Source organism: Paramormyrops kingsleyae, chromosome 8 (assembly GCF_048594095.1).
Source record: "Paramormyrops kingsleyae isolate MSU_618 chromosome 8, PKINGS_0.4, whole genome shotgun sequence".
Classification (NCBI taxonomy): Eukaryota; Metazoa; Chordata; class Actinopteri; order Osteoglossiformes; family Mormyridae; genus Paramormyrops; species Paramormyrops kingsleyae.
In genome coordinates, this window is record NC_132804.1 from 23,356,237 (window position 1) to 23,371,506 (window position 15,270).

Consider the following 15,270-nt stretch of genomic DNA (forward strand, 5'->3'; position numbering starts at 1 on the left):
CAAATGAGACTGACTGTATTTTCCCTGGGACGGGTCATAGAATCACCTCCCCTTGTGTTGGAAATAGGGTGACCCCCCCCCCCCCTAATCCATGTCAAGGGCGACACTACGAGCTACTTCAGCTTTTACAAACTACTCTAAAACTGAAAGGCTCCTGCGCTTGGCTAATTATTTCAGTTCTTATTTGACTGGTTTGTCTCCTTGATTGAAAGACTCATCCTGCTGTTTCACATTGACATTAGTGGCAAATGCATTATTATAGGAGACCGACCAATCGGCACACTACAATAACAGTGCTAAAGTGAAATCCAGGTTTTTTTTAATTTAAATGGTAGTTTGCAAGCCCTATTCTCGCTCATAGTGTCCCCACTGACATGGATTAGGTGGAAATCATAATAAACCTTTTACCATAGGAACAAACCCTGTCCCACACAACACCAGAATCAAATGCTAGATCTTAGCCTTCATTCTAGGAAAAGTAACTGCTGTATAGATGGGTATACGTAGATTGTAATTAGATGTATTTGACAACATAACAGAGAATTCAAATACCTTAAAAAAATCATGATATTTATCATGAGATTTATCAAGAATAATTCAAATTCTTAATATTTAAAACATTTTAATATTTTAAATGTATTGTCATAGTTCAGACATGATCTGTTGGACTTTGGTATCATTCTTGGCACCAGTTTGTTACGTGTAAGAAGCTGAAATTGTGCAGGTTCAAACAAAATATTGGCTGCCCCCAGTCCTCAGGTCCCACTGTTGTGATCCATGCCAAAGCAGGAGATCAAATCACTCTGGTGATACTGTACCGAGAAGCTCTAGAGGGAGAACAGCATTCATCCATCCATCTGCCAGCCAGTTATCCTCCACAGGGTGACAAGGTAAACACATCATACTTTAGTAAGTTTGTTGTTACATTGATAGATCATATTCACATATTTGTGAGAACATTATAACAAAGATCGTAAATTATTTTTGTTAGATTTTACCTTGTAACTGGGCTACAGTTCATCGTGACAAAGTTGGCTGAGATTCTAAAAAAATAAATAACCAATTTAAACTTTGACTGGACCACACGTTCAGGACGCTTAATTGGAGCTGAAAACTAATTTCTACCTAGGGAAAATAATTCAAATCAAAGGGATAAACTATAAGACACTTAGCATAGCATTTGCCCTCCTTGCTGCACAAGAAACTGTAAGTTTAATGCTGTCAAGTCAGTGGAAATAATGAAACGACTGCCTGTTGAAAAACATGGTATTGTCCATCTGAATGCTTCAGTTAAAACTTCCTGTTTCATATAGGCTTATTGTGTTGATGTTGGTAATGGGACACATCCAAAGTTTCACTGCTGCTTCAGCTTCAGACCGGGAATAACAAGCATATTTCACCCAAACCAGGAAGCGGCAAAGATGACGCCCCTTCAAAGTCCAAGTTGTGGATTGAACGCTGGGTTTGCCCAAGACCCTGGGGAGCAGAAGGCTTTAAATAAGCCTTCCCCCCTTTGAGAAGACAGCTAGCCTTGCTTTATTAAAACTTTTTCCATTTTACGTCTGCCAACGTGCTCCCAGAACTACTTTGTTTTCACTCTAACTGCTTTTCTGGGAACAATTGGAATCTATTTTAGTCAGTATGAGGAGAACAGACTATTGCGTTCAAGAAGTTTTCTGGCAGAAGCTGCTCACTGTGTTTGCTTAAAGGTGTTTACAAGTGTGTTGCATGTTTGTTAATGCGCAGTTTGGTCACAAAGAGACCTGTCTATCTTTTATAATAAGCCAACTCGTCCTACTCAGGGTTTTCTCATTGACGGCACACTTGGGGTAATCTGCAACGATCCCCCGTTTACATGGCCTGAAGCTCAACATCCGAAATCCACACAGCGGAGGATTTTTACTGTGTTAAGCATATATACATTAGCAATTGGGAGTCAATATAAAATATGTATCGTCTCTTCATCCCATTGTTTAACGGCAGTTTTTTTTTTTCCCAGTGCCAGTCATTAAAATGTCAGCTTCCTGCTCAATATGGGGAGGGAAACAGGAAGCGGTTGACCGATGACTTCTGCTTCACACACAGACCTTCCTCAGCCGGCCCACAAAGCCTCTGCCGTCACACGGTGCACTGGCCAGCGGTGGAAAAATACAGCGTTCGTCTTAAAAATAGATTGGCGCCATTCAGCAGGTACTTGGAGGGATGGCGCCGGCCCGGCAACTGAACAAAAATGGAAAAAGGCCAAAGGAACGTAGGGCATGCAAAATTATTCAGCCGGCGGATCACATGACATAACAGACATTTTAAGAGATGGAATTTGGTTCCAAGGGCAACTGGGTACAGGCAGTCCTCGGGTTAAGAACGACCGACTTACAGAGAGCTAATGCTTATGAACGGACTGCCATGAAGCCTATTATTTAAAAAATACAAGGGTTTGTAATTCTGAAGGCACGTGCTACTTTGTGATGCTCATGAAAACATTGTGCAGCTTCAGCTGTCCATGGCCTGGAGGTGCAGTGCAGCACTGTACGCAGTTGCTTTTATTATTACCGTAGACTTATTATTGTTATTACTGACAATATTATTATTTTTCTGACTTACCTACAAACTTAAAGACAGACTGAGGGATCTCATTCATAACCTGGGGACTGTCTGTACAGTACCCATTTACTTTAAACTTCATTGAACTTGAGATATGTCAGCAAAGGCCTGACAATGTAACACTGTAAGACAAATGCAAGGCTGGCACACTGCAATAATAAGGGCTGTAATGCTGAAATCTTAGTGGTATTCAACATACAATATACTTATCAGGGGGGTACCTAGAAAGTCTGGGGCCCCTGACAAAATGCCAACTTGACCCCAGCCAATTTCCCATATAATTTTATGTGCTCAAGGGCCAATTCAAAGTGTGGGGCCCCTGAATCTGCCAGAGTGCCCCTGTGATGCCCCTGTTAACTACACAGAAGGCCCATTAGTGTGTGCGGTGGACCAAGAATCTGTTATCAGGAAGCACTCTCAGGTCTGACGTGTGAATCAGTATGTTCATCTGCGCATAAGCTTTGTCGTTCAGCACTGCTGCCGCAGAACTGAAAACAGGGGGATGTGTTACTGAAAACCACCAGATGGGAACAAATCATGAGATGGATTCTATCCTGTGACTTCCTGCCCCGCCTACCCCGTCTCCCCCCCCAAATCATGTGACTTCCCCCTTGCGGTCCATGTAACACAATTGCAAGCTACCATTAGCTGCTCTTATGAAAGTAATTTATTTTCAATATAAAACCCTGCAGTCGATACTCATGTGGTTTACGGCACAGCCTTGGCCTAAGTCTCTGCACTGATAATACTCTTCCGGTTCTCCCCTGGACTGGCTGCTTCTGAGTCATCATTTCACATGCCCACAATCAGGTTACACAGTCACTTCAGAGACGTTTTGATGATCTGCAAACTCAGGTCCAGCAGCACACAGAGGCTTGGGCACAGAGACCGTACCGTGTACCCATGCAAGTATATGTGTCGAGTGGGAGGGGCAATGTTGAGTAGGAGGGGTTAGGGTATCAGATGAAAACAGGCCCCTCGTCATTGCACCTTATTGCCCCTCCCACTTGACGTTCGGCTCCTGACTTCAGCAATATGCATTTCAACCCATGAGGCAAACCTTGCATTCCGTCGATCCGGAACAACACAAGCGTGTTTGACACATTGAAAACTGGTAAGAAGCAAACATGTTCACCTGTAATCTGTGCCTGATTTCCCATCACCCCCCCAGTCTTTTTCTTGTATGGAAACGGAGCTCTGAAGTCTCACACATAGCAATCTCTCACAGGACCATCTCTCACAGGACCATCTCACACAGGACCATCTCACACATGGCCATCTCACACAGGGCCATCTCACACAGGACCATCTCTCACATGGACTCACAAAGACAATACACAGCAATTTCACCTTATTCTTTTTAATTTTTTATTAAAACAAAGTGTTACAGTCCCTTGATAAATAATGTTTACAAGGTCTTTCAGCCATTAAGCTAAACTTGTAAATCCATTTTTCTGTTGCGATTGTGCTTATAGATGAGAGAAAATCTCATATAAAAATACTATACAGAGAATAAATCTTTAAAAATACACATTAATATCAATGCATACGTACTTTGAAATGCATAGGGATGGACACATTTAAACCCTCAAAGCTCATTGAAAACTGATCTGAATCACACTTCTGGATTCCACTGAATTTTGTGTGTGGAAAAAAAGCTCTGCATGACCTTCATTAATATCAAGTATAGAACACAACAACTTACAAATAACAGCAAATATTGTACACTTTAAAAATGAATAAACGTTTCAGAAAAAAATCCATCTCTGTAGAATGCAACAGTCTGCTATCATTCTTTAACAACAAAGCATTACCGTCACGGAGGGAACAGCAAATGATTATCTCCCCTTTCTGTGTGCCATATTTGATACCTGTGTGCTTGGGAACTGAAAAACAAATGCAGGAATTTCTTAAAGTAAAGAGAAGGCTCTAGTGAGGATGACGACAAATATGGGGAATATTCTGAGCTTTTTCAGAATTCTTAAACAAACATAATGATCTTGTGCTTTAATGGAAGTTGGTATCACTGGGGTTTTCTTCAGCAGGACAAAATCATTTTGTTATAAACCACAGATATCTTGTGAAATTATGTTAGCATGAGTATGACCACTTAGGAGGGAAAAACAGGAACTGATAATCTGAACTAATCAGCAAAGTAACAAAGCAGCTTTTTGTGTGTGATAGATGACGCCCAGTCTATGAAGTTTGTTTTAAATTTAAGTTCTGCTCACTGTAAAACCATAGAGTTTTTGCATGCCAAATGTCCCCACAATGTGAAAAACTGTTATTCTGACATTGTTGGGACCATCTTTTAGGGTCCTCACAAGGGGGGACTCAATTTTATAAAAATCAGTGGCTGCAATCAAAAAATTATTTGTTTGATTACTTATGGTTAAGGTTAGGGCTGGGTAGGGGTTTGGGGGGGGGGGGGAGTGTGTGGTGAAGTTCCCTAGGAAACATGCATTGGTAAAATAATCACCAGTCCTAAAAATTATGCATAAGGTACGAGGCTGTTTTCTCAACCACAGATGCAGGAGCGATTGTCGGGTTGGTGTCTCATCCCAAAACACGGGCCTGACAGGCAAGAAACCGAAAGAACGTGGAATAATTCATGCTTGAGCACATGCAAGATGAGCAAAAACAAAGCCCCCCCCCCCCCCCCCCCCAAAACAGACAAATCCAGATTAAGTAAGCAGAGCAACAGGAGGAAACTGAATAACATAAAAGCACATTTAATATGCAGAAACTGTCCCTATATAAAGTTACATATAAACAACCACAGAAAAAGGTCAGTGACCTCAAAACACAGTGATCCCCCGGTTCAGCTACCACGCCCCCCTATATCGCGGTTCAGCTACCACGCCCCACCTATATCGCGGATATGTATGTATATGTGTCTGTATGTATATGTATGTATATATATATATATACACATTACATATTATTATTATTATTATTATGTTACGCCCAACATCCACACATCATATGTGTTTACAAAGTGTGTTTTAATAAGTTTACATGTGTTTAAAGCGTGTGAGAGGGGTATTTTAAGGCTTAAACTATATATTTTTTTTAATTATATGGTCTTTTTATATCACGGATTTTCACCTATCGCTGATGGGTCTGGAACGTAACTTCCACGATAGGCAGGGATCACTGTACACGTACTCTCCATTTTCAAAAAAGAGGAAACTTGGTAAGTCAAATGTTCATTAATAAACTCGTGCTCACAGTGCAGGTATGTTCAAACAATTTCAGTGATTTCATAGCTGCTGACGCTAAAGTTCCATTGTCTCTTTACTGAAGGATCACTGCTATTAAAAGGTTACGGGCATCGATACTGAGCCAAATAGTTCAAGATTTAGATTTTAGATTTAGAGCAACAGCAGATGGTACAGTGTGCAGTTCCTTGAGGCAACTTGTAGGCAGATATGAAACAGACAAAATTATCATAGTAGCATTGTGTGTGAATTAACTTTATCAGAATCAGAGTGAAGTTTTGAGGCAGGAAAAGACAGCAGTGTTGTGGTACTCAGGTCGACAACAATTTGTAAATTTTGCAGCGCTAAAAGATAGTTTAGCAGGGGGTACTGCTAGTTTGAGATTGTGATTATGCTGTACCATTACTTGCAAAAAGCAGCCCCCCTGCATTTTATTTCAGGCTGTGGTAACTCCCCCATGACTCCAAAAGAGTCAGAGTTTATAACTATTTGGTAACTTTAAGAGTAGCTTTTTCATATGCTAAATGACTTAGCATGCTAAGGTATGACTTGATTTTCGTTTGTGTCACAGGACTGGAAGCAGCTTGGCTACAAGGTACTGGAGGAGATTAAAGCACCCTTGACTGACATGCCTGTACTTGGGAACTGATGCTCTGTGGTTACGTCACATTTTGTTCGGACGTTGATTCCCATCTTTAACGAGAGAAAATAAACAATAAAGTCAAAGTTAGAGGCCTTTGTCATGGAAACCTTCCTCCCCTGAAGTCTGATAGCCCAATGACTAATCTGGATGTTTCCCAAAGGTCCCGGAGATGATTTACCACAGCAGGACCTCCTCTGAACTGCAGTTTCACATTCCGCCTGAGCCACCACTTCATGTGAAATGGACTTGATGGGATGGCAATACTGACAGGGTTATGCAGAAGATGAGGGGGACTGCAGTGCCACTGATTTACTAGTAATAGCAATATTGATAAAGACATTTGGGGTAGCTGACAATAAAATTTGGCTGGGGGGGGTTCTGCTGTAAATCAAATCTGCCTAGTGTCGGGGGGGGCACCACTAGGCCCCTGAAAGTCCCCCTTCCCTCCCTTTACTGCTTAGTAGTAGTTCATGTCCTCCTCCCAATGATAATATGAAAAGTTAAATGATAATTTGACATTAGAATAATCAGAATTATTGGGATCGAAACAATCCACACATCCTTAGCAGAAGCTAAGGTAAAATGTTTCCTGTTCCTTTTTTTTTAGATAAAGCTAATATCTTCTTATCAAATAAAAAGATCTGTCTTTGGCTAAATGCACTCTGGAATAAATTAATTCCTTTCTAAGTCTGGAAAGATGACACTATCTGCCGATATATTTATTTTTATTTCTGTAGTATGTTGGCTCACTGCTAGCTCAGTGGAGTTAGCATGTGCTTCTGTGTGGGTAAACTGGCATCTCGCAACAGACCCTCACAAAGGAAATGCAAACGTAACGCTGATCCGCTCAGTTCTGGCAGACAAGCTCTACTCAGTTTAGTCAGTATAAATATATAAAAAGCACACTTTAAAAAAGGTCATTCGAAACCAGAGTAGTTACCAGGGCCAGCAAGTCGGTAGCTAAGCATTTTTTTACACAAAGATCAGTGCCTTGTACTTTGTTTTACTGTGTACAGGGTTATGTAGTGAAAGCATGCACGAGGACACCATAAAGTGGGGTAAAGTTCGGACGATCACAAGGGCCCCTGAATGAATGGGGCCCTAACAAATTTTCAACATAACTGATCTGGGCTGGGGGCCCAATATGATATGCTTTCATGGGGGGCAAAATCTCTAGTGGCACACCTGGGCATGCAACTTATTGAAGTTATGCTGTAGTTAGCATTTTTCATTTATCCCTGTGAAATGCAGCTTTTTGTGTTTCAAAGACAACCTGTCCACTCCGAGCAGCGACCTTTCACACGGCGAGGCTAGAAATGGGAGAAGAATGAGAACAGCTGGTGAAGTACATGGTTTAAGCGTGCTCTCCACGAAGGTGAGTTTAAAATAGTGCTGGGGAACGACGGCGATGCCTGGCAGGGGAGCACGGGGAGCTTCGCTGGGGAGGGACAGCGTGACTCTGGGGGCTTAAGCGAGCATGGGGGCGGTGACAAAATCACGGAGAGATGAGGGTGACAAGAACGGGCGGGTTTAAAGACATAATGTCACGGCAATATTCTTCCAAATCCTCACATTTTTAAAAAATTAAATACAAGGGCTAGATTTTGCTATTAAGTGGAGTAAAAAATAGTTCCTTCATTTTTTTTTGAGAATTATCTTAAAATAAAAAACAGAAAAGGTTGCAGCTTAAAACGCATAAAAGCCTGTCACAATATCACAATGCCTTCTTCCTAAAAAAACAAACAAAGAAAGCCTTCTTTCTTCCGCAGTCTTTGTTTAGTGCCTTTGTTGCATTGGCTCCTGCATCTTCAGACCAGAAGTGCGCTTCCCTGTGCCTTGAAAGCCTTCCTTCCTCCCTCCGTCGCCATGTCCCAGCGCCTGACCTCTGTCTTGCTAGCCAGAGCGCCGTCAGCTCCCGGTCACACCCGAAAATAAAAGGACTTCAGCGATTGTTCGCTCTCTCGGAGTTTGTGTTTCGTCAGTTTATTGTTTTTCTCCTCGGGGCTTTTGAGAAGGATAAAAAACAAACGAAAACACTGACGACATGTAAAAAAACGAATAAAACTGAAAACGACTCCCCGTTGAGTTGTGTTCAGTAAAGTATCCAGATAGAACAGGTCTAGCTTTTGACCAGGTCCCCTCCTGATGCGGCTCATAAGTCCATGCAGCTGGTCTTGTGCTCCCTGAAGATGGGCAGTGTAGCAGATGCTTCCTTGAAGTCTGGCAGCTGCCCGCTTGTTCCCTGCGCAAGGGGGTTCCTGCTGATGACCAGCTCCAGCTTGTCCCCAGCCTCAGTGATCAGGGGCACAGCCAGACAGCAGTCGAAGTCCCTAGTGCGGACATGGTTCACCTGCCGGGGGTCAGACTGACCAGGTCAGAGCAATGGCATCATCAGGGTTAACTATGCATTTAACACCTTCTAATTCTTATAATCTTATTGCGTACTACTACTATAGTATTAGCTTCTGTAGCTGAACAAGTAGCAATGTAGTAACAATACAAAGATTGTGGGGTCAAATCTGAGGAGCATGCTTAAGCTATAGCCGTTTGCTCTACTGTAAGTAGCGTCGGATAAAAGCACCCAGTACATTGAAAGTATTACTGTATGGTTCATTTTATCTTGGGGCCCCAAACATGTGACATAGTGGCTCCATGGACAGCACCAAGCCACCCACCTCCACAGCTGTGGGTTCGATTCCCAGCTATGTCTTCGCATAGTTCTACCCATGTTTATGTGGGTGTTCCCTAGGTACACTGGTTTCTTCCCACCCTCCAGAAACTGAATTCATAAATTGGCCAGTCTGTGAGTGGGTGTCCTGTGATGGACTGGCATTCCACCATGGGCATCTTCAATCTCATGCTCATTGTTTCCTGGAATAGGCTCAAAGCTTGTCGCAGCCCTGTACTGGAGCAGCGGAAGTTCTAAAATAGTGTTTCTTGTTTTAGAAAGGAAACAACACCAATCTTAAGTAGTTAAGTGATTAATACACACGCTAACAATTTTTGCAAATTCATTGCAAACATTAAGTCATTATCTTTATCTAATCAGAACATTTAATTTTCTCCAGAAGTTTATAAACAAAAACTGCATTTCATCTTAATATCACTGACCAAGGTGGTAAATAACTGAGCGCACAATTTAAATATTCCATTAGCCCTTGATCCAATGACATTAGCAAAATGTAATTACATCAAGCCACCCGGAGGGATTGTGTTGTTGGTCTATTAGCTGTTTCTTGGGCTTTGTGGGAGGAAAAAAAAAAGACTCAAATGAAAAGTTAAGTCATGTTATGATCAAGTTATGAGCATATTTCATTTTGTACTGGAACTGAAGCTTGTTTTTTTCATGCTGCATGTAGTGCTTTTCAAAGGGCTGGACCTGATTAAATGTCATTAAGGCCTAATCGGAATCACAATGGCTGTTTCTGGTTTTGATTTCCTATATTCTCTCTCCTATTTCCCAAGACATGAGAAAGCTCATGAAATTTATAACAGGTGTGGAGGTAAGTGCTGACCTTAAGGGCTACCCCCGTTAACCAACTTTTCAAAGGTTTACCAAAAGGCGGTTTAATCTTGTCATCTGCAGGGTATCTATTAACTCACTAAATTCATTCCAGATCCACCGTTTGTGCCAGAAGCTTCTGCTTTGTGATGGAATTTGCGTGGACACAATTACAGAGCTCTGCAGCTTTTCTCGATAAACATACTCGAAAATGCACAGATCCCTTCTGTTGCTGCCATGAAGAAGCACCTGAATAAAACTGATGGAGAAGATTTTGGGCAGCACTTTTGCCCAGCTTTGTAAATCAAATGTGAATGAAAACATCTTTATATTATTGTCCATATGTGGGTTTTACCACTGGCTTTGTTAAGACTTCATGTTTCTGTGATTTTTCCCTCTGACGCTGCCCAGTATTGAATAAGGAATTATGGAAAAGGGTTGCAGGAATGGATAGGTGATCATACAGTGTTGTATGCTGGTTAAAGTCACATAGATCTATACTGAATCTTCAAAATATTCAAATTATTCATATTAATAACTATAATAACAAATATTTTTGTCAAAAGAATGAAAAAAATGCAATCCATTTTGTTTGCCCTCCATAGTGGGAAATCCACACAAGTGGCCTTTAATCTATCCAATTAAATTTTTAAGATTTACGGACAAAAGACCAACAGTTTGAGTTGTGATTTTCTCTGCACCCTGAAGAGTCGTCTCCGCAAGTCACCACAACCTTGCTCTCTCAACTCATGTTTGCGCAACACTTCCTGTTAGCCATCTTCCCTGATGCTGTTTCTATTTACCGTCAAGCTCTCTGAGGTACAGTAACTGCACAGTAAAGCGGGAAGATGGCAAACGCCGCTCTGTTAAGGTTATGTGGGCGGCGGTCCTTCCCTGCACACCTGCAGGATCCTGTCGTAAGGCCTGAGACCCGCACGCTCAGCCGGACCCTCAGGACGAATCATGTTGACGTAGACACCTTTTTCCAGGAAGCCATCCGATACGCTAAAACCAAAGTCGTCGCTCTCAGGGTCCTTCATCACCGTCACCTGAAACCGATCGAAAGGAAGAGTGCGGTCTTTAGTCAACAATCAAGTGTCATACAGGGAGTCAAACCACGAAAGAGACCCATTCCCTGCTGTGGCCAATCACCAGTTTGTCTGAAGCTCAGCCAGTAGGCAGGCTAATGTGTATGTGACAAGATGTCCGTGGGGACGGCAGGACAGGGACATGGCCACATAGTAAAATTACAGGTTCAAACTCCCCTGAAATTTGTTTGTTCCCACCAATGTTTGCCAAACTAAAGAGTTCGAACCCGCCTGGAAATTTATCAAACTCCCCTCGAAATTCATTTCTGGCCATGTCCGTACCTACCACTGAGGACACCGAGATCAAGGCCTCAGTATTATTTCTGCAACTCCAATAACAACGACCCATTATGCGGCGCACCTAAGATGGGCTAACACTTTTGACCTCATTATTTTTAAAATACTGCCTATGGCCCTGTTTTTGGCTATGGGCCTGCTGTCGAAATTCCAGTGTGGCAACAACAAGACAATAAAACGATAATATTTATCGACAGCTATAAAATTTGTAAGCAATTTTTGCTATACGGACAATCCCATAAAATACGGGACGGGTGTTGACTCTAGCTTTAAAACTTTATTAAACAAGTTTTGTGGGGCCCCATTTTAATGGAGGCCCCTGGGCTTCTGCCTGGGTAAACCTGTGATTTAAGCACCCCTGAGTGTACCTTGTGCAGCTCCAGGGGTGTCGGGGACAGGATCTCCTGCATCTCCTCCTTGATCCTCCGCGACTCCCAGGTCTTCTCGGACACACGCAGGCTGGTCTTTGCCTTGGACTCGCCGTGGAGCTGGGGGCCCTTCTTCAGAGGACTCGTCCCCGGTTGGCCGGCCGCCTCCGCGTGCACCTTCCCGCCGCCCACGCCCAGGCTGAGTGCGCTGCCTGTCATGATCGACGCCTATGAAGCGTTACGTTAACATTAAGCAAAAGAATCCAGATAGGGGCCAAAAACCTCTGAAAAAAGTCTCTTTTAAAGATATTCATATAATGAGGCATTTTTAGAAGACTGTAAAATACAGTACATACAAAAAAGGTGTTGCTTAAAGTTACTTTACTAAAAGATAAACACTTTTTGTTTGTTTTTACCAAAAATGTCTCCAAGTGAACTATAACCCAGTACAATCCCAGTCCCTCAATTACTCTATACAATCTTTGCTGATGACTCCACAAAGGCAGAAAATGAAACCCTCTTACTGATTTTATTTTACAATGGCCATTGTTTGGCTTGAATGCTTATCTATTCCACACCTTATTTGTTTTTTTTTTGTCATGGTACCAGTTCGACAACTTTCTTTGCGGTCTGCAGTCAGGAGCAACCTGCCTACTGTGTATAATGTAACACACAAAGCTGCATTTAGGAGCTGTATCTGTTCCACTGGCGACTTTTAACAGCCTATAATTATATTAAATATTAAAGCTTTACAGACTGCTGATGATAAGGCAGTGATAAAAGCATTTTAATAAAGTGCTGTGTTGCTCAGGATTGATCGGAAGGTCACTTGTTCAAATCCCATGACTGGCAGAGTGATTTCACCTTTGGGCCCTTGAGTGAGGCCCCTAACCCCCTATAGCTCCAGCGATACTGACTGACCCAGCTTTCTCAGTTATATATTGCTTTAAATAAAAGCACCTGCAAAATAAATAAATGACATTTTTCAAAAGTGACAAAAATTCAAGAAATGATACCTGAAAGCTCTGATCATTTCCTTCTGTCTGTCTGTTTGCCTGTCTGTCTGCCTCCCTCTCTCCCTACCTGCCTCTCTGGTCTGTCTATCTGCCTGCCTGTCTGTCTTTAGAAAGTTTTCAAATACTCCAATGAGGTCAAAATGTTGTTTTCTGGTGAGTCTTCCACATATCACACCACAACAGATATAGCTGTTTTTACATAAACATAAACTGAGTGGGGGAAGGTTTTGGTGGTAGTGGTGGGGGGGGCATGAGGTTTTTAAGTGATCATAATTTTTGCTTGAGCTTTACTGCATGAAATGCATACAGCGGGAACCCAACTGAAGATGTGCCAAGCAGCCAAGTTAGAAATGCAACTTACACATAGGATTAAATGCGGCACTCGGGCTGTTTTCAATCATGGAAGTGAAATTGATTTTTAGTTTTTGTTTTCTTAATTCAGCTTTTATTTTCTATATTCATTTTTTAATCTGAGTTTTGTTTTAGTTTTAAGTGCTCTGGTCATTTTTATTGGTGTTTCATTTTTCAGGGCTCATTTAAATTGGGTTTTATTATCAGTTTTGGGTTTTAAAAGAAGCCAGCGGCAATATAAGCTATGACGCCCGTTAACCGTGAAGCACGCACTTTCCTGGCAGCGGGCCTGAGCAGGAGCATCAACGAGGAAGCAGCCAGGGGGTGTTTACCTCGATCTCCCTGAGGAGCTCCGACTGGCCGCAGGTCTCCAGATCCTCCAGAGCCTGGCACCAGAAGGTGTCGCCGTGATCCAAAACGAGGCCGTCGCTGTGCGCATGGCTCACGTATCTGTGTCAACGCAGGAACCGAAAAACGTGAGCAATGCGCCTGGAGGGCCAGGGGGGCGGGGCCAGGCGGGGCAGGGCAGGGCGTGGAAGGAGGTGGGGGTCCAAATGCTTTGGCTTCCAGGCCCAGTTGGGGGGGGGGGGTATTCATTTAAAAACTAATCTTAAGGATTCAAGAAAAAAAAAAAGCTTCATGCAGATCACTGATGGGCCACTGAGACTGAACAGCAGTGAGGCACGTGTGAGGTCATAAAAAAAAAAGACAACAGACAGCACAGGGGTGTCCTCGGGTTGAGGTTTTTGGGAACACGGTGGGGGAGGGGTGAGGGGGGGGGCAGGGGAGAGTACATTTATGGGAGAGACGAGGAGCCCCACAGGCAGTTACTAAGGTACAGTAGATGGAAGACAGTGACTCAGATCTGAGAGACAGAACACCTGAGAAGAGAGAAAGAGAGAGAGAAAGATACAGACAAACAGGACTATGTGAAAGAATGGAAAACAGAGCAGTGATTCTCTTCATAATACAATAAGCCTTGTGACCACCGGTACACCCTGAACCTGATATACACAGGCCTGTCACATTACTATGGCCCTCTGAGGCATCAGCTGAGCGTGAAGCAGTATTACTGATGTAAAACCGCAAGGATTTCAAAGAAAAGGAAACAGAGCGATCAGAGACTGAATATCCCACATGGAAAATCTACAAGCAATTCATTTTTCCTGACTTTTTCAGTTATGTGTGTGTGTGTATATATATATATATATATATTTATAGTTCCAAAAATGGAAAATACAAACTCCTACTAACAAGTTGGTATGTACATGTCCGAAAACAATGACAAAACATTTGCCTAATCCATAAAAACTTCCCATGGTGCATTACAGGGGGTCGCCAGCCTTCATTCTTACCCCGTGGGCTTGTCCCAGTCATCCTCGCTGAAGCCCCCATCGCTGAATGGATAGTTCTTGCGGCGGCCTGCAGGGGGAGTTGCGCTCCTGTGCTTGGCATTCCGCCACTCATGGGGGTGCAGGGAAATGCCGGCAGCCTGGTGGATATACGTTCCTGGGACAGAGGAGGGGAGAGGCTGGTACTGGGATGCTGATTACAGGCAAAAAAAAAGTGTGAAAACAGGCTAAAGGAGCTGATATTCTGATGTGAAACAAAATATTTACATTTATTCAGTAGGTACTTTTGTCCAATGTGACGTGTAAGTAGTGATCAGCCAGCGTCCCTGGATCAAATGGGGTTTAGGACCTTTCTCAAGTGATATGGTTAATAAGCCCACCGCACCTTGGCTCCCGTAGCCGGTGTCGACACCAGAGCTGTCCCACGACTCCGTCGCCGAGTCCACACTGGGAATGGTGGTAGAGAAGATCTCAGAGAACTTGTTGGTCTTCTGAGAGTCAGTCGTCTCGTCCTCGTTGTCGCTCAGGTCGTTCTTGAGACCCGACTTCTTATCGCTTGGGGCTGCCAATACAAACTTGATAAAGTTCTGTCTTGCGAGGATACAGAGGCTTTCCCTGGGGCGTGTTGAGCGCCCCCTGCAGGCACACACTCACCATCGACCTGTTTCTTGATCTTGAGCGTGACTGTCTCTCCAGCCATCTGCAGCAGATGGATGGCTTCGCTGAGGGGCTTCCCTTTCAGGCTCACGCTGTTAATAGCCAGGATGCGGTCCCCCACGTGGATTGCCCCTGTCCTGCATGTACAAAGATGTGGGGCAGGGGGGGGGAGTT

At 43.2% G+C, this 15,270-nt stretch overlaps 1 protein-coding gene and 1 long non-coding RNA gene across 8 annotated transcripts in view; one reads left to right on the forward strand and one right to left on the reverse strand.

Annotated features, from left to right (window-relative positions):
- Window positions 1-611: 611 nt before the first annotated feature.
- Window positions 612-6,548, forward strand: LOC111837176 (uncharacterized). Of its 2 annotated transcripts, none has more exons than XR_002836590.2 (3): window positions 612-890; window positions 2,000-2,190; window positions 6,394-6,548. It is a non-coding gene; the product is annotated as an uncharacterized lncRNA (long non-coding RNA). The 2 variants fall into 2 exon arrangements; XR_002836591.2 differs by having other exon boundaries at window positions 2,086-2,190.
- Window positions 6,549-6,632: 84 nt separating this feature from the next.
- The window catches only part of grip2b (glutamate receptor interacting protein 2b), a 243,907-nt gene continuing 235,269 nt past the window's right edge, over window positions 6,633-15,270 (reverse strand). For all 6 annotated transcript variants that reach the window (XM_072715498.1, XM_072715496.1, XM_072715497.1 and 3 more), the window contains 7 exons: window positions 15,094-15,233; window positions 14,825-15,001; window positions 14,443-14,596; window positions 13,420-13,537; window positions 11,721-11,948; window positions 10,870-11,016; window positions 6,633-8,815 (listed from right to left, as the gene is read on the reverse strand). In XM_072715498.1, the coding sequence (XP_072571599.1) occupies window positions 8,618-8,815; window positions 10,870-11,016; window positions 11,721-11,948; window positions 13,420-13,537; window positions 14,443-14,596; window positions 14,825-15,001; window positions 15,094-15,233 (1,162 nt within the window). In that variant the 3' untranslated portion in view covers window positions 6,633-8,617. The remainder of the gene's footprint in view (window positions 8,816-10,869; window positions 11,017-11,720; window positions 11,949-13,419; window positions 13,538-14,442; window positions 14,597-14,824; window positions 15,002-15,093; window positions 15,234-15,270) is intronic.